General features: G+C 56.3%; 4 protein-coding genes across 4 annotated transcripts; 2 read left to right on the top strand and 2 right to left on the bottom strand.

Moving 5' to 3' along the window:
* Positions 1–56: 56 nt before the first annotated feature.
* K437DRAFT_267705 (Sec1-like protein) lies at positions 57–2,504 on the bottom strand (the record flags this gene model as incomplete). Its single annotated transcript, XM_013388613.1, has 4 exons — positions 57–603; positions 714–1,392; positions 1,487–2,048; positions 2,130–2,504. 4 exons carry the CDS (start codon positions 2,502–2,504, stop codon positions 57–59), a joined length of 2,163 nt encoding a protein of 720 aa, XP_013244067.1.
* A 659-nt stretch (positions 2,505–3,163) lies between these two features.
* On the top strand, positions 3,164–7,070 carry K437DRAFT_245745 (RhoGAP-domain-containing protein). The gene is made up of 4 exons (XM_013388614.1): positions 3,164–3,830; positions 3,905–5,348; positions 5,457–5,864; positions 5,981–7,070. Exons 1-4 carry the CDS (start codon positions 3,431–3,433, stop codon positions 6,843–6,845), a joined length of 3,117 nt encoding a protein of 1,038 aa, XP_013244068.1. The 5' UTR covers positions 3,164–3,430; the 3' UTR covers positions 6,846–7,070.
* Positions 7,071–11,725: 4,655 nt separating this feature from the next.
* Positions 11,726–12,296, bottom strand: K437DRAFT_222727 (apses-domain-containing protein; the record flags this gene model as incomplete). The annotated part of the gene is made up of 3 exons (XM_013388615.1): positions 11,726–11,819; positions 11,908–12,040; positions 12,155–12,296. Coding segments are annotated over 3 exons (369 nt in total), but the record flags the coding sequence as incomplete, so codon positions are not given.
* Positions 12,297–15,259: 2,963 nt separating this feature from the next.
* Positions 15,260–15,914, top strand: K437DRAFT_255656 (uncharacterized protein). Its single transcript, XM_013388616.1, has one exon. The coding sequence runs from the start codon at positions 15,636–15,638 to the stop codon at positions 15,894–15,896; it is 261 nt and encodes an 86-aa protein (XP_013244070.1). The 5' UTR covers positions 15,260–15,635; the 3' UTR covers positions 15,897–15,914.
* The last annotated feature ends 1,239 nt before the right edge of the window (positions 15,915–17,153 follow it).

Consider the following 17,153-nt stretch of genomic DNA (forward strand, 5'->3'; position numbering starts at 1 on the left):
GCAGGATCCCCCATAAAGCGCTCTTCCCGCATGCCTGCATGCATTTATCAATTCCTTCAGCTCGACTTGAGCGCGAGGTTACCCAGCACTTTACAGAACTGACTGGGCGACAGGATCTCCGTCGCGCCGTACGTGATACGTCGCAGTTGCGCGCTGCCGACCTGCTGCGCACGCATGCGCGCCGCGTACTCCTGCAAATTGGTGTATTCGAGGTAGCTGCCGCCCCCGACGACAAAAACAATCACCTCGTTGAACGCCTGGCGCGCCTTTGTCCCGCCGACAGTGCCGGCCGTGGCGGCGCCGCCTCGCGCGTTGCGCACCTGTTTCGGGTCAAAGTAGAGGTAGTCGTCTGTCTCCTGCAGGGCCTGTACCGACGCGCTCTGTGGGTCCATCAGGCTGCCGACAATACGCGTAACCGTTTGGTCTTTCTGCGCCGGCAGGAAGTTTTTGACGCCCGCGACGAGGTTGTCCAACCCGCTATCCTTGAGCCGGTCAGTCAGCCGGCTGCTGATGGCGGAAAAGCCTTTGAACAGCTCGCCGCTTGCCGATGGCTGCGCGGCCGGCGCTGACGCCATCATCGTCATGCGCGTCAGCTCTCGGATCCTGTGACAGGGCAAAAAGCAAGGGAGGGTACAAAGAGAGGAGAGGCGAGGGTGAGAAAAGGAACGGAATGGGAAGCCTGTATGCGAGGGGTGCTGTGCCAATCGACTCACTTCTTGACATACTGCAGAGGCCGCAGGTCGGCGCCGGCTTCCTGCAGCGCCTTTTCAAAGTCGGCGATGTCCGCCTTGCCGAGGACCGAGTCAGGCGCGCTGAGGTAGAAGATGATAAACAGACGCAGCTTGTCCTCCGCGGCGACCTCCTTGAGCTCGGGGTTCCTGATGGCCTCCAATACCTGCAGTTTGCTCTGACGCATAATCGTCTCCTCCATCTGGAAGAGCGTGTCGAGGCCACGCGACTTGATGCCCTGCAGGAGCGCCGTGGCGATGTTCATATGTGTGTCGATCGTCTGCTTGCGCGCCGTCAGCTCCGGCAGCGCCGTGATGGCGGCCTTGAGGTGTGCCGCGTTGGACGATAGGTCGAGCTGTTGCACGTCATCCATGCTGCTGATCCCCGTCGAGCGCGTGATCTCCGCCGCGTCCGTCTTGTACCGGTTCAGCTCCGTGTCGATGTCCTCTGCCACCTGCGGGAAAGGTGTTCCCGCATTGCGCGCCCAAAAGTAGTCCTTGGCGTCCAGGTCGTAAGCGCGCTTTTGCTTCTTATCATTCTCCGATGTCTCGACGGTGACGCGGTTGAGGTTCATGTCCAGCACGTCGTTCACCAGCGCTTGGTAGGTCCATGAGTGCGACAGCATCGGCACCAGATCGATGTTCCGGTCCAGGATCACAAGCACTTATTCGAGAGGGAGAAAGCGTTGTTAGTCCCTGTTCGTGCACCATCGGCCAGTAGGTGCAACCCGGGCATGCTCGTGCAACACGACACTCACACGGCCGTTGAGCGCTCCAAGCGCTCAAAGAACCCGCTGCTGCATCTCCGCCACCGCCGAACAGATCGCTGCTGCCGCGTGTGCCGCTCATATGGTCCCGCAGCTTGCCCTCGAGCTTGCGAGCGACGAGCTCGGCAGCATTGCCTCGCGGCGAGCGGATGATGGGCAGGTTGGACTGGCCAAAGGTGGCGAGGATGGAGAAGAGCCCTTTCGCGATGCGGTCCGTCTCGTCCTCCACCTCGAGCTCTCCGCTCTTGGGGTCGTTGAGGATCTCGTACGTGCAGATGGATGAGTCGCTACCGCTGCCAGTGCTTGCTGCTAAGCCGTTCAGGCCCTTCTGTTGCGCAGCGGCTGAAGTTGCCTGCGCCTGCGGCTGCGCCGGAAGGAGCGAGAAGAGAGAGTTCTCGAGAACGATAAAGTCGAGGTACTGATCGTACACCTGCTCGATGCTTGCTTCTGACCCGTCCTTCGAGATGATCGAGGCAAATTCCTCGAGCTGCGCCCGCGTAACGGATGTGGTAAAGTTGACGTAGGCGGATTCGTACGTCGATCGCGCAAGGTCCTGCATGCGATCCAAAGAGTGCCAAAGGGGGTGTGGTGTCAGTTCCAAGCGTGAAATGCGACTGCAGCGCAGCGCACGCACCTCTGCTATTCGCTTAAAGTTCTCCGTCTTGGGTGCTACAAAGTATATGGCGGGAACGTCGGGCAGCGGTGGGCGATCGGAAAGGAGCTGAAGGTGGAGCGTGACGCCGTGGTCCTTGAGGTCCTGGACGCGCAGACTAGTCGCGAGGATATCCTGGCTGGTCTTATCCATGACGAGTACCTTCCAGATTGATGGGCCGGCGGGCAGCTGCGGCGTCGGCGCTGCATTTCTGCTCGCTGCTGCTGAGGAAGTGGATGCGTTGTTCGTGGTCGCCTTAACTTGCGCGGCAGAGACGGGGTGGTTAAAGTTGAGCAGCGACAGCAGCGAGGAAACCTGTGCCTCTCGCAACGACGGCGGTGCAGTGGAGGCGGCCATGGCGATCGCAAGTTGGCACGTCCAGCTCCCGAGGGCAGCGGCGTAAGCTCCAGGCGTCCAAGGCGTGCCTGTTCGTCGCAGAGCTGGTGGTGCAAGAGAGTCCTGCCAGGCGGGCGCCAAGCTTGTGTTCAGGTAGCTTTCAAGGCGGGAAGGTAGGATGAAGGTGCCAGAAGAGGTACACGCCGGCTCTGAATGACGCGCACCAGTTCAGCGCAAGCTGGAGCAGCAGCGGTGGCGGCAGCACATTGACAGGCTCGGTGCGATGGAAGTGATGTGATGGGGTAGGATGGTAGCGCAGACAGTCTGGCCCGATGTCCGTTGTGCACTGTGCATGCAAAGACTGCCACGTGTATATATATATATATATATGGATGTGGTAACTATGCAGCACGGTCCACCCAGCAGCGATTTTCGCAACTCCATGTTTCATCCACCGAGAATCGGCAAGCCAATGGAGGGTTAGGGTTAGAGACAAAAGAAAGAAATGGCATAGCCCCATAAAAAGAAACAAGTCAAGTCGCACGCGCCACACCAGCAGAACAGTCGGTGACTTTGTGGCGGACAACTTGTGGGCTGCAAACGGGAGCGCTCACTCAGTGTCATGGCGGGGTTAGATCATCATCTTTTCTCCTCAGCAGTCTCATGCTCCAATGCTCCGTACTCACATCGCATCACATGGCAGCCTGGGCTCGCTTCGCCACCCAACCCTCCACCCTCACTAGCTTTGCTCTGAGTGCCATTGCCACGACGTTCCTTGCTCCCTGCTCCAGGCGGCGGCGGGGCGAGGCGAGGCCCAGCGTATCGTCTACAAGTGTACCCCCTACGACTACATATTTACCCTGCAGTGAGGCGACCAGTCCTCACACCCCTCTTCCCCCTTGGGTTGGACGCCACTCGCAGCCCCCCTGCCGCGTCCGAAACCAGCCATGGACCTGCCATCTGGCGCCGGCGCCGGCGGAGCAGCGCACACACAAGGCCCACAGCAGCATGCAGTGAACAGCAGCACCACCCTCATTATACCCCCCGCGCGCAAGTCCAGCGAGGCAGGCCCATACGGAGGGTCATCCGCTGCCCCTGCAGACCTCTCATCCGCCATCATTGACGCCTTCAAGGCGACCTTGCGCGAGGCAGAAGCTTATACCTCCTTCTACGAATCCCGCCTCAAGGTCGAGGAGGACTACCTCAAGGCGTTCCGCAGCATGGTCGATAAGCAACGCGAGCTCGACAGCAAGATTGATGGCAAGGGCATGCGAAACGCCGTTGTTGCCAAGCCCCGAGCTACACTGCGAGGCGCGTGGCATGAGTTGCGCGAGAACGACCTGCGAGGTGTGTCATTCGCTCCCTTGTCCTTTTGCCGGCAACAGGAACTGATCCTCTGTCGCCTCTTCAACTCACCACAGAGCTAGAGACGCGCAGCCACATGGCAGACACGATCCGCCAGGGCGTCCTGACACCGCTCATCGCCTTCCGCGACGCGCAGGAGCGCATCCGCAAGCGCGTCAAGGAAGACCTTAAGACACACCTGTCCAACTATGACGAGATGCGCAATGTCACCCTCCCACGCATCAAGAAGCAGTACGACAAAAAGTGCGAGGAAGTAGAAACGCTGCGCTTGCAGCAGATGGCTGCCGAAGACCAGCGCGCGCTGCTCTCTGCCGGCACCACGGGCGGCGGCGGTATGCCGGGCTTGCTGGATGTTGGTGGTGGAGGATCGTCATCTGGCGGCTCATACCACTCGTCAGAGAGTTCCGATTTCCCCTCGGGGCCGCCTCCGCGACCAGACTTCCACACCTCCAACTCACTTCCGATCCACCAGCGCCTGAGCTCAGACCCAGCTCGGATGTGCGAGTCGACAGCAGCAGCAGCTGAGACGTCATCGCGGCCCTCGTTGCACGTGCTTCCTGCCGCCGCCATGGGCAAGGACCTGCAGGCGTCACAGCCCCCCACACCCGCACCCGGTTCAGTGAACGGGGCGGTCATCAGCTCGCACGCCTTCTCACCGCCTTCGCACTCCCGCTCGGGGCACCAGCAGCAGCAGCAACCGCCACCGCCATCGAAAGCGGAGGGTCAGCGCGAGAAGGACAAGGACGAGAAGAAGCCGAACTTCTTCGATGCGCTACGGCATAAGGAGGGCTGGGAGAACGCGCGCAAGGAGGCGCCGCGCAAAATTAACGCGTTCATCTCGCGCATGCGCGACGAGCGCGGAGGTGTCCTGGGCATTGGCGGAGGGGACAAGGTGGATCGAGATGTAGCCTACGGTAGTGGCGTTGGAGGTGGCGCTGGCGGCGGCGGCAGTAGCAACAGCAGTGGAGGCGGCAGCGTTGTTGGCGGACTACTCGCTGGTGTTGGCGTTGGCGTGTCCAGCTCGCACGAGTACGCTGCAGCGGGAGCAGGAGGTGGTGGTAGTGGTAGTGGTGGTAGTGGTGGGGGCGGGGGCGGTGGCCTCTTTGGTGGAGCGCGCGAGCCGAGCATGAAGGCCGGCGCGCATTCGATCGCTCTCAAGACGGTCAAGGCGAAGCGCGAGTCGGAGGAGTTGGACCGCGTGTACCGCAAGGCGATCTTTGACCTGGAGACGCTGCGCATCCGGCGCGAGAAGACGATCGCGGCGGCGATCGAGAGCTGCAAGGAGTGCAAGCGCGAACTCTCCCTCACGGCTCAGGCGAGCTGGCTGCAGGCCGAACGCGCCGGCCTGCTGCTCAGCAGCTCCAACGTCAGCCTCAAGACGCATGCAGAGGAAGTCGTGCTGAAGTGCACCGACGCACTTGAGACCGAGATAAGGGACTTCGAGGAGACCATTCCGCACATCGAGCAAATTATCGAGGACAAGGTGACCTACGTCAACTAGTGAGTGCTGCACTGCGGATCGGCGTACCCGCCTCTGTCGAAAAGAACCAGTGCGTCTGATGCGCACGGCCCCTTTCTTCCTACCCTCTTTTTGTTCCTCTATTACAGCTGGCACGGCGTGTGCCAAGACCTGCTCTTCGGAACCTCGCTGACCGACTACGCCTTCAGCCACAACCGTGGCGCAGGCTCGGCGCCGCAGCCGCCGCTGGTCGTGACCAAGTGCATACAGTTTCTCGAGGGGCATGCGATGAAGCATCCTGGTATCTACCGCATCAGCGCCAAGCATTCTGCGCTTCAGAACCTCGCGCACGCCATCGAGCGCAACGAGGCCGACTTCCAATTCGACCCGGCGCGCGACGAGCCTGCAGCCGTCGCGGGCCTGCTCAAGCTCTACCTCCGCCAGCTGCCCGAGCCCGTGTTGCCGATTCCGTGGGAGGAGCGCATTAAATACACACACGAGAGGGACGAGCATGTCCAGGCGGGATTCCCCATGCTCAAGAGCCGCATTCGGAGAGCGTGAGTGCGCGTTTGCGTGTGTGTGCCGCAGCGCTTTGAATTACGCTGGGCCGAACTGGGCTAGGCTAAATCTGACGTGTTGCGCACGGGTCGCATTGAATCGTTTGTTTCTGCAGACCTTCCATCAACCAAGTCACCCTCAAGGCGATTGTCGAGCATCTTGCGCGCGTCGCTGCGCATGCCGACGAGAACAAGATGACAGCGAGCAACCTGGCCGTCGTTTTTGGGCCCGTCCTGCTCTCCGAAGCTGATCACGGCGCGACGTCGCTGGCAGCGGCGATGGAGGAGGACAAGACGATGGAAGACCTTATCTCGTACCACCAAATCATCTTTGGCGCCCTGGCTGTCTCATCGCCGCCGCTCGCGCAGCCGCAGCCGTCCTTGGAGCTCGTATTTGGCCCGACCGCCATCGTCGCGCCCGACTCGCCCGTCTGCGCGCGGGGTACGACGACGCTGAAGCGCAGTAGTGCAATTCTCAAAGGGAATGATCATATGGCTCAAGCAGATGCAGGAACGTCCAACTCGGCCAAATCTGCCCCCTTGGGCTATCCTTCCGCCGGTGCTGCTGCCGCTGGCTCCCACACCCGGGTCAAAAGCTCGGCGGACGAGTACGCGGCACAAACATCTCAAACCGCTATGCTCGCCAGCGGCTCAGGTGCTTCGCCAGCCGCCGCCACCACAGCTTCGAATGACTTGCTGATCTTCCCCAGCGGCTGCAACTCTGCTCTTCCCTCACTGGGGCATTCGCAGGAGGGCTCTGCGGATTGCCGCGCAGCTGGCTCGCTCCATCTCGCCGCCAGCTCTGCGCAGGCAGGTCGCAGAGCCGAGACGCTCAGCTCCAACGCTGGCGCACACGTCGACAATGATGCTGTGCCCGCTTCAGCCACCACGGCCATGGCATCGAATGGGCATGCGACGACGGCACCGCCGACTCCGGCGCTTAAGTCCCTTGCGGTGACGTCTGTTTCGCACCCTTCGTAATCACGTAGAACGTGGACTTTTCTTCCTGCTGCCCCCCGCTACCCCCCGCCCAGTTTGCTGATTTTTGTTTGCGTATAGTATATATGGCGTGCGTACTTGTTACTGCGTCGCAATGGACCTTCTGGCACATCGAGCGGCGAGCGAACAATACATGAACTCTTTGAACGGTCCTCTGCTGCGAAGCCGCTTTTTGTTGCTGCAAAATCCAGAACGGCCCATCGTGATATGATACTGCTTCGCTCATCCATACAAGTTATGCATTGCGTGCACGCCAGGGGTTGTTTCTGCACAGTATTGTATCGAGCCGTGGCTGGGGAGCAGCGGAGATATAGAGCTCAGCTGTGGAAGAGACCAAAGAAAAGAAACTGAGCCCAGATGCTTTCCCTCGTATACCCGCGTTGCATTCAACAATTCATGATCAATCATTCGGTGCGCTGCAGAGAGTGCAGGTCTTTATTTTAGGCGGTCTGGAAGCCATTCGCCATGGCACATCCATCTTCCCTCCAAAGGCGCACCTGCCCGTCTCGTAGGCGCAACTGATTCATGCAGGCGGCGCTGGCGTTGCCTTGCCCGGCGTGCAGTGAACCTGACTCTCTGCTACAGATTGGATGGCCGAGGGATGCACGCCACCACGTCCGTTCGACACGAAGTGGCCGCCACTACCTACCGCTGCAGGGGCTCGAACCTCATGAGGAACGGCCATGGAGATAAGAAGGATGCTCTACCTGCAGCGTTGCAAGAGTACCTGATAATGAATCTTGACAGTGCAGTTCAAAATTCTGACAGCCAATAGGACGTTGACAGCATCGGCCGGCGGGAAAACGGTATCGAAGGAGAAGCAGAAAGTGGAACCAGTCACATGGAAGACGAAGCAGTTAGCGGAGACGATGGCAGTAAAGAGGAAGGCGAAGACGGCAACGGAGCAGGTCAAGACGACAGCGACGAGGACAGCCAAGGGGCCGATGAAGAGGATGATGAAGCGGACGACGAAGGGAAGGGAGCTTCGTTCCTGGATTCGATAAAGCTTTCAATGCTATTGGAGAATTTGCAAATATCTTCGGTGCGGAGCCATCGCCCAGCAAGCAGCAAAAACGATTGGAGCCGGAGCTGCTCGACATCCCGCCCGAGGTCCTCTATGAGCTAGATAACCTCTCCACGCTACTCAATTCCATGTGCAGTTCGATCCGCGTCCAGAGCTATACATCGAATTTCATCAGCTGGGTGGCTTCATGGACCCAAGAAGGTGGCTATCAAAAGATAAAAAATGATTTAGGTCATATCCTGGAAGAACAAGGTGCGGCTTGATGGGTTGCACCTGCTACGCCAGCTGCCAATCCAAGTCTCATTTCCGTCCTGCCAACGGTATGAGAACTTGGATGAATGCAAAGACAAACGTTGCAAGCTCATGATATTTAAGGCGTTCCGATTACCTCGGGGCTCGCATTGCTCATCCTTGGGTCCTTTACCCAGCGAGCATTATCTGCCCTTCTCCACAGATATTCACCAAGTAATGATGAGAGCTCTCTTCTGTGCCACTTTTACCTCCCTGGCCCTGCCTACTGATTCTGATAGCAGTGCAAGTTGACTGCGAGATGCAATTTTCAGCTTTGTCGACACGGTGGGAATGTCAACGATACGAAACGCCAGAGAACCTGGTCACCCCCCCCGGAATCGCTCGCGGCCAATCCGCTCTTGAATGATCTATTTTCTGCAGCTGGATACATCTCTCCCTTTCAAACCTCATCTTCATCGCAAGAAGAAACCTCCCAGCCGACCGTTCATGTCCACGCAGGAGCGCAGTTGGAAGACTTGCATCGAGCTCAAGCGATCGCCGATCTGTTTTTGAGGTTCCACAGAAACGTTCGCAAATTCGTGAAGTAGACAGCGAAGAGGGGACCTCCCAGTATTCCAAAGCTGGGACTCACAAGGAAGCAGAAAGTGGATCGCAAAGGCAAGGCCAATCGATGAAAGTTGCCAGCCACGGGGAAAAAGCTGATGACTCGAGCACGTCGCCACATCACCAAATGTGAGCAAATGTGGAGATTTGGCCGGAGCATGCACAAGCAGCGCTGTCATTCCACCCTGACCCACTTAGTCGCTTCCTAGTCTATGCAAATGAGAAAGAGGAGGTGACTCTCAGTTTGTATGACACCCATCCTATGGAACGCGGGTTGTTCATCATGAAAGATACCTGCTCGCAAAGGAGTAGGACAATTCGCTTCCAACCTACCTGTTCTTGGAGATCAAGCGCAGGGCAGCGAACCAATTAATTTTCAACAGCTCTTTCGCACGGACGCCGCCGTACGCAAGCCACTACATGCAAAAGAGGGATGCAGGTGTCGAATCCTGGCCGCGTGCTGCATTCTGACCAGGAGAATGAGTTCCTCCCGGACGGATACGCTCTTCGAAGAGCGAGCTGCAACCTTTACTCCCAGGCTGACCGCGTGACCTTCAGCTGCGGTGTTTTGTTCAAGGGCTCCAATGTCCGCCTTGTGCTATCAAAAGTTCCTTCGCCTGATTCGCATAACACCTGAACAATTCATCTTCGCTGGCAAGCTGTCCCGGCGGGTGTGTTCCACAAGAGTAAGATAGCGCACGATCCAGGCCCACCGGCACCACAGCACGACTTTCGAGGAATGGCAGCAGGGCCGGGGAGTCTTGCGTGCGAAAATTGCATGAATGTCAAGCTCTCTGCTGACAGCCTTTCCGCGCCAAAGGCCACCCCATCGATCCAGCCTTCAAGCTGACGACTCCCAAGCGCGTTTCAGCACCGTTGCTCAAGGCTCCGATCTCTATCGACAGTGCATCAGAAGATGGAAATGCCAACTATTCGCCTTACAATCGCGTTGACTTGGCATCTTCCCTTTTCGAACTTCCAAAGGACCAGCGGCCTGACGATATTGAATGTGATTTGCCGCGAATGAGGGCACTGTTCCCGGCACTAAAGCCCTACTGGGTCACTTGCGTCTTCCCGAGTGGGCCAAGGTGTAGCCAGATCCTTCTAAATCTGGCCAAACTGTTGTCTGACGCGGGGCGACGTCGCCTATCGGATTAACACCACTGCGTTATCTGAAGGCAGTTCCAATCTTCGTGCACGTTTATTCTCAGCTGTGGCCGCCCGCTGGAGTCATTCTCGCAACACTCGAGAGCCGCTGAATGCGCGCTCCGCATGCTCGAACCATTATTCATCGCACGCCAACAGCGCTTCTCTGTCCAGCGTTTTGGCAGATGTCATAGACTTTTTATATATATCCTATGCACTGTATTATCCCGGAAGCAGACACGCATGGATCAGTAACACGTATTTTTATCGCAAACGAAAGCAAGAAAAAGGAGAGCGATGCAATCAAAGTTTGCATTTCAGGCATTTAATCTACCAATAGATTGTCCCCTACCCCTGAAGCTCTAATCATACATTTCGTCAGATCACACTCAGTCGGCCCCATCCCCACCGGGATACTATCCAAGAGAATTGAATACATGTGATAAAAGCCCCTGGATGCCGAACCCGATATACCCAAGCGACGAGGCCCAGACCTAGGTTCAGCCCAAAATTGGTCATAGTGCAGTGCTCGGAAAGATGCGAGGCGCACAGCACCTTTGAGAGAAGTGCGACGTTTGGACAGGTGCGAGGCTGGGTTTTATGCAAGTGATGTTCGATTTTTGATCATGTGGTGTCAGGTCCGTGAAGTGCGATGAGGTAGTGGAACGTGTCTGCTGAGTGGAGCATGCATGCTTGACTGTTTCTGATTTCGGTGGTCTTGTAGTCTGGTCTTACTCCCCTTCTTGGCCCAATGTGACATTCTGGCTTTCTGCAATCGAGCTTCTCTAACATGGCCAAGCGTTTCGACAACAGAGAAGGGCGAAGGCCGACTGCTGCGCGTTTACTGCTGATGATGAAACAATTGCGAAGGCCCACTGCCGTGACTAGAATAGTAGAACGTGGTAGGAGGCGTCTGACTGATGCTCGGAAGATGCTGCTGGTGTTGTTGCGGTTGTTGCGGTTGTGGTTGTAGTGGTTGTTGTAGTGGTTGTTGTTGTGGTTGTTGCTGCTGCTGATACCGCTGCGGATCAGTCCAGCTTTGCCGAAGGGAGTGGGCACTTGACGAACGACTGAGCGAGCCAAGGCCATCCGCCCTTGGACGCTTGCTTATCTGCTCGGCTGAATCGCTGTCGTGTCCATGTCCAGGTCCAAGTCCGTGGACATGGCTGCTGGCGGCACCGCCGCTAGAGTTTGATGCGCCATCTTCAGCAGAGAGCGAATTGCGAATGCTGCTGTTACTGTAACTATCATTAGCCTCATTCTCAGCACCCTCGCGATCGCGTTTGACGCCCGAGACCCGCCGTGTAGGCACAGGCGGTGCAGTTGCTGAGCCACCGTTCATCTGCGTAGAGGACATACTGATGTTGCCCGCGTAGGAGTCGTGCTGCGCGTGTGTATGCGAGTGCAAAGAGAGTTCGCTGGCAGAGCGCCGCTGCGCATCGTCCAGGTCTGTCCGAGAATGGGCCAAGCTCCCATTAAGCTTGAGCGAAGGCGGGTTGGAGTAACCCGCACCGGGCGCCGATGAAGATTGATGGTCCCGCATCAGCTGATGCGCAGGGGGGGCGTGTCCGTGACCGGTGGCCCAAGCAGCGGCGCTGACCGAGTGCAGACCTTCGTTGCCACTATTCCGGTGCGCCAGTGGCGAAGTGCTAGCTCGCATCAGAGGTGGTGGGACCGCGGACCCGCCGCTGAGCGATTGCCTCGCACTGGTATTTCCACTCGTTGGGGGGGACTGGGCCCCCAGCCCAGCTCCGCCTGTGGATGCGCTGTTGGCGATCTGTCGCTCCTGTGCCGCGGCAAGCACAGCTGCTGTTCGCGGCAGGTTTTCGGGATGGTACAAGAATTGCTGGATGTTGGGCTCGAACAGCGGGTAAAGGAGCTCGGCGATGTGGTTCTGCTCGGCCAATTGTTTTGCTCGGCCAAATTCAATCCTGGAATGCGCAAGGGAAAAAACGATGGCGAAGAATCAGCGCTTCGGGCCGGCTGAAAAGCAAGCTTGCGTCGTATTCAATGACGCACCACACGCCCTTCAGGTGCATAGCCCCAACTTTGACGACTATCCTTTCCTTTTCATTTTTTAGAATGCCGTCGCGTTTCCCTCGCGACATTCCGCACACATTGAGCAGCTTCGTGCCGTTGACCATGTTGTTGTCTGCAATTGATCAATGCGAAAACCGCGGCAGAAAGCAGGATGCGCATATAGTCAGCAAAACAGCCATCAATCTCCTCACTGGCGAGCAAAGATAGTTGCAAAGCATACACTCACCATGTCTGCGGGCGACGCAAACGCCCTTGGCATCCACCTGAAAGCATAGCGTGCTCTCGTCCTCCCACAAAGTGGTCGTAACGCGGTGACGACCGGGCAAAGGGACGTGAATGCCAGCGGTGGGTGTGAAGCTCGTTCCCATTCCCATCCCAAATCCAGCCCCATTCCCTGCACTACTAGCAGATATACCGCGACCGACCCCCAACCCAGGCGTAGAGTGTGCGGGGTTGAGTGTGTGGTTGAAGGTGGTACCTGTGTACGTTGTTGGGTTGAAAGTCTGTCAAATGCAGAAGGTAGGAAAGGGTGGCAGATGGTGTAAATATCCAATCTTTCAGAACAACGAGCATCAAAATGGGAAATGATGTTGCACGTACCTGGCTCATGCCACCAAAGCCAAAGTATCCGCCTTGGGCTTGGGACTGGGTATGCTGTGGCGAATGTGAGTGCCCAGAGCCAGTGGAGAAGGCTTGATAGCCACTAAGCGACGGTGCTGTGGAAGTGTGTGTTCGATAACCGCCTGCTCCGTTCCCAGGTCCGCCTGCTCCTGTAGCAGCAGCTGCCGCAGCAGCTGACGCCGCTGCAGTTGCAGCCGTGTGCTCATTGACGGGCGTGCTGGCGTGCGAAGTGTGCATGGGTGAATGAGAAGTGCTGCCCGAGGTGCTGTGGCTGTGATATGTGTTGTGGTCTGATCGATGCTGCCCATCAAAACGGTGACCTGAACCATCCGCCGCCATGTTGGCGTTGGAAGCGGACCGCGAAGGTCCAATGCCATTGTGAGAAGGCGTACTGTATCCGCTTCCACCAGCAGTACTGGCACCATTGCTGCCACGCTGCTCCATGCCGGGTGCGCCGAGGCTCAAGCCGCCACCAGGCGTGCGGTGCCCGCTGCCGCCGTTGATAGATTGCATGGCATAATAGCTACCCGACGTGGCTGGGTTGGCATTGAGGCTGCCATAGGCATGATGAGATGCGCTATGCTGCTGCTGTGAAGAAGCTGAATCACTGTTGCCGTACGTTCGTTGTTGATGCTGTTGCTGATGATGGTCGTGCTGGTGCTCTTGCCCTTGCTTTTGCGATTGCTGTGAATGCGACTGGCTCTGGGGATTGGGCGAGAGGTGTGACGAGCTGCTCCACGGCATGCTTCCACTTAGGCCCTGATTACTGTTCGATGACCAAGCGGTAGGCGAATGTTGTTGTTGCAGCTGTCCTTGCTGGCCATGTACTTGTCGACCCTGGGACGGCTGGTAGTTATTGCGCGACGAAAGCTCATGATCGTGGTCATAAACGGACCGATGTCCATTGAACGACGCCGAGCCAAGGTAGGTGCTCTGCAGGAACGGCGGGGACCCCGTAGTAGTAAATGAGTGAGGCAGATGCATGACAGAATTCCACGTGAATGAGGAGGGGTAAGGGCACCGCCGTAGATGGGAACGCAGATAAGAAGAATTGTCAGTCCAGCCCTGTTCTCTAGCTTTAAAGCGAGAAGCAGCCCAACCATGCCATACGAAGCATATGCATAACTCTCGTGTGCAATGCAAGAACTGCACATTATGCAGTAGAGCTGCGAAGCTTAGCTATCGGCCAGCCAGAAGTCGAGGGGGGAGGGGGGCGAGGGGCGCGCCACTCTCGATGTTGCTCTGCTTCGGCTGGTATCCACACACTCGACTCACCGGTTCGGCCGCCGCGTGCGGCCCTGCTTCGGACACCATCTTCTACGTTGCAGTCGAGCTTGCGCTGCTCGTGCTCTGCCATGTGTATATACCCTTTCTCTTGTGGTTACGGCGCCGTGTTGCAGAGCGCGAAGATGCGGCTATTGCTCTTTGCGGGCTGTCAGGTGCTGGTACAGCAGGCCGATGCGCAAGTGATTGGGGCACAGGCAACTGTGCGGCCAAGGACAACACACACCTCGGGTCTCTGCGTCCTCTCACTATGCCTTCCTGCAGACTGCCTTTCCAAGAGCGAGAGGTGAAAAGGATGATCTGCTCACGTCTTTTGCAAACGTTTGCAGCCATCCGCATACCTTGCTTCTGTATGACAGCGTTGAATCTGTTGTGCTTTTTTTGTTGCAAGAGGCGACAGGCCCACAGCGCGCGCGGTGTCAGGCAGGAGAAGACACCCACTGAGATCCGCGCTTCTGTTGGCCGTGGGATAGTCAACGTTCCGCTGCAGTGCTGGCGCCTGGCCAGGCAGCGAATATTCAGGGTTTTTTCGTAACCCTATCTGGCGGGGCAGAGCCAGGACATAGCTGTATTTCAAGCGGCTCGAACCATTTTCTGGCTCTCTTGGCGAAGTCAGGCAAAGTTTGACTAAAAGAGACACATCTTCTAGTCCACGCGACTCCCCAGAAAGGACAAGATTTTCAGCCCGATGACTCCTTCAACCTGATGCCCTCTGTTAATGTCAACGCCGAAACACCCTCCGTCAACTATCAATGCTCTCAAAATCCAACAAAGCATTGCTCATGCATTACGTTCAAGCTAGATCGCTATGGATGACGGGGTCCGAGGAAGAATGTGCCTTGTGAAGGAACGCGAGTTGGGAAAAGAAGGATAATCATGTTGAAAATCGGCAGGACCTGCATATGGATCTGTATGCATGTATTCACATGGGAAGGGGAAAAATACAGGAAAACAGCAACGTTAGCGAAGAACAGTCTCAACTGTGAAAAACCCAACCAAGTTACAGCGCCTTAAACTGCCCGGTGGGCCCTACAGGTGGGTGGCCTTAGTCCGGTCTAGTCCCCGGACCATTTTGCGCCCGACTCAGTGGGTTTGCACCTGACTTGGGATTACCAGAGGTTAGGGCGGCCCCAGGGACTTGTGGGATGCTAGGACAGCTTGGGGATAGTCTGGGACTGCGCCTGCCAAGTGCCGGGGCTGCTGAGGCCTGAGGGGAGGTGGGGAAGCGTGTTATAAAGGGCGGAAAGGAGCACGTGACCAAGCATTGAGCCCATCCACGGCATAGCCCGCACTATCCAATTCCCCCAGTGTCTCCATCGCGTCTCCACTTTTATCACTTATGCTCAATTGTGCCTCGTGTACCACCTATATGCTCCTCAAATTTCTATACATCTAGCTATTATCCCCGCCTTTATAGTGTGCCTCTGCAACTCTGAGGATTGGTCTACTGTGAACGCCGATGGTCACAACAAGAGAAGGCTGAGCAGCGGAGTGAGCGGTGAGCAGACAGCTGTGGTCAGCTGCGGGTTGCCGTGGGGTTGTTCGTTCATCTCAGTTGACATTTTTGAAAAAGTCCACCGTTCGCAGTGAACGTTGTATTGTCTCTGCTACTTTCTTCCACCAACAGCCTAAGAAGCCCCTAAAATTGGTGTAGAAGGGCGAAACAGTTCTTGCCAGCGCATTGTGCAGAGAGACCGTTGGCGTCCTCCATAGGGAAGGCGACTTTTCCGGTGGCTTCTTTTAGCTTGCGGAAATCGAGACAAACCTGTGGAGTACCGTTCATCCTCGTCGTGATCACCAACATGAACCACACTGTGTATTCAGCGACGCTTCATCGACCTATCCCTTGGCCAGCATACCTTGCAGCCCTCAGTCATGACGTCTTCACCAAGCGGGCTGTAGCGCCCTACTTGTCGATGATGGGCTTGTCGTTCCGTAGCTCAACATACTTTAGACCGGGACGTCATCTTGGCGGACCTGGTGTCTGGAAGACCTCGAGCGCAGCGTTGCAAGCTGCCTTTTTGACCATGACAGTAGTGATGGTTATGTTCATGCTTATGTAATTCATATTTATTGTGCACACCGTCGATTCTTCTAACGGAAACTGGGCAGCAATGCGAAGGACAGTGACAGGCTCTGTGAGGAAGCACGCTCTACCTGAGAACACGTGAACCGATAAACGGTGACACATGCATACTCTACATATTATGCATATTTCGATACAAAACGAAAGAGTGATGTATTGATGAGAAGATAGGCGCCTGAACATCGGACGGTTGACCGCCTTTTACCATGAATGCCAGGGTCTTTCCCTGTGGGCAGGCCCGGATCTGGTCAGCTACCAATATCTCGTTCTCAATGCTCGTTCCTTTCCACTCGCCAGGTCCTCCTAAGTCCTACAGATTTACAGGCTTCTACTCACCTACTCAGCACCCTGGTTGACCAGATCACCGGATATGGAACAGCCTAAAACTGCTGGACGTTGGGAACCCTGATCTCATCTGGCGTCAGCATGTACATCTTCATGGCTGCATCACTTGAAAAACTTGCCTCACACATTCGCGCCTTCATTTAAAATACATTAGATCATCTACACACATGGGTGCTGTTGGAGCTGCTAAATAATTGGTTGACGGAGCGCGCTTCGCAATTATGTAAAAACTATCGCATATGTACCTTGAGTTTATGGTGAGTTTGATGATGAGTGGTTATAAAACAAGTAGATATTGGTAAGGGGGTGAGACCGAGGAACCCGAGTACTTGTAAATTTTAGCTTGCCTGAGGCAACAGAGTGTGACAGCTTGCTTTTACATCAGCCATCGTAAGCACCACAGTCAAATGGCTTGCCTCTAGCTCGCCCGCCCCGTCCGTTGGAATTCTTCTTGCAAGGCATGAAATCTGGACATCGATTTATTTTGTCAGTGAACAGGTCTCAAAGTATGAGACAAGAAAATGTGTCCCTAGCGCTGCGTATGGTTTCGCGACGGGCCATGGCAAAGGCCCTCTACTTGTTCAATGGAGATGGCAGGTGACGTCAGTAAAGTACAACGCAGAAACTTCGTCTCGCACACAGGGCGAGACGAAGTAAGACGAAGCGATGACAAGGATCGCAGCTGTCAACCACGGACGTGCTGAAAACACACAGGGGTTTCCTCAGCCAGTATTCCGAATGGGAAAACCCTGTGGAAAAGGTTTGAAGAACATGCTAGATAACCAAGTCGGAAGCAAAAGTCATGTATTTCAGAAGACACACCAAAAGTCAAACCACATCCGTGCTGTTCAAGTCAGATATTCACGCTTTTTTGGAGTCCGATGGAAAG

Source organism: Tilletiaria anomala (assembly GCF_000711695.1).
Source record: "Tilletiaria anomala UBC 951 chromosome Unknown K437scaffold_26, whole genome shotgun sequence".
NCBI classification, from domain to species: Eukaryota; Fungi; Basidiomycota; class Exobasidiomycetes; order Georgefischeriales; family Tilletiariaceae; genus Tilletiaria; species Tilletiaria anomala.

Excerpts from the sequence above, each read along its gene's own strand:
- K437DRAFT_245745 (XM_013388614.1), top strand. The coding sequence starts at position 3,431 with ATGGACCTGCCATCTGGCGCCGGCGCCGGCGGAGCAGCGCACACACAA. Across the intron at positions 3,831-3,904 it reads GCGCGAGAACGACCTGCGAG|AGCTAGAGACGCGCAGCCAC; the intron begins GTGTGTCATTCG and ends AACTCACCACAG. Across the intron at positions 5,349-5,456 it reads AAGGTGACCTACGTCAACTA|CTGGCACGGCGTGTGCCAAG; the intron begins GTGAGTGCTGCA and ends CCTCTATTACAG.
- K437DRAFT_255656 (XM_013388616.1), top strand. The coding sequence starts at position 15,636 with ATGAACCACACTGTGTATTCAGCGACGCTTCATCGACCTATCCCTTGG.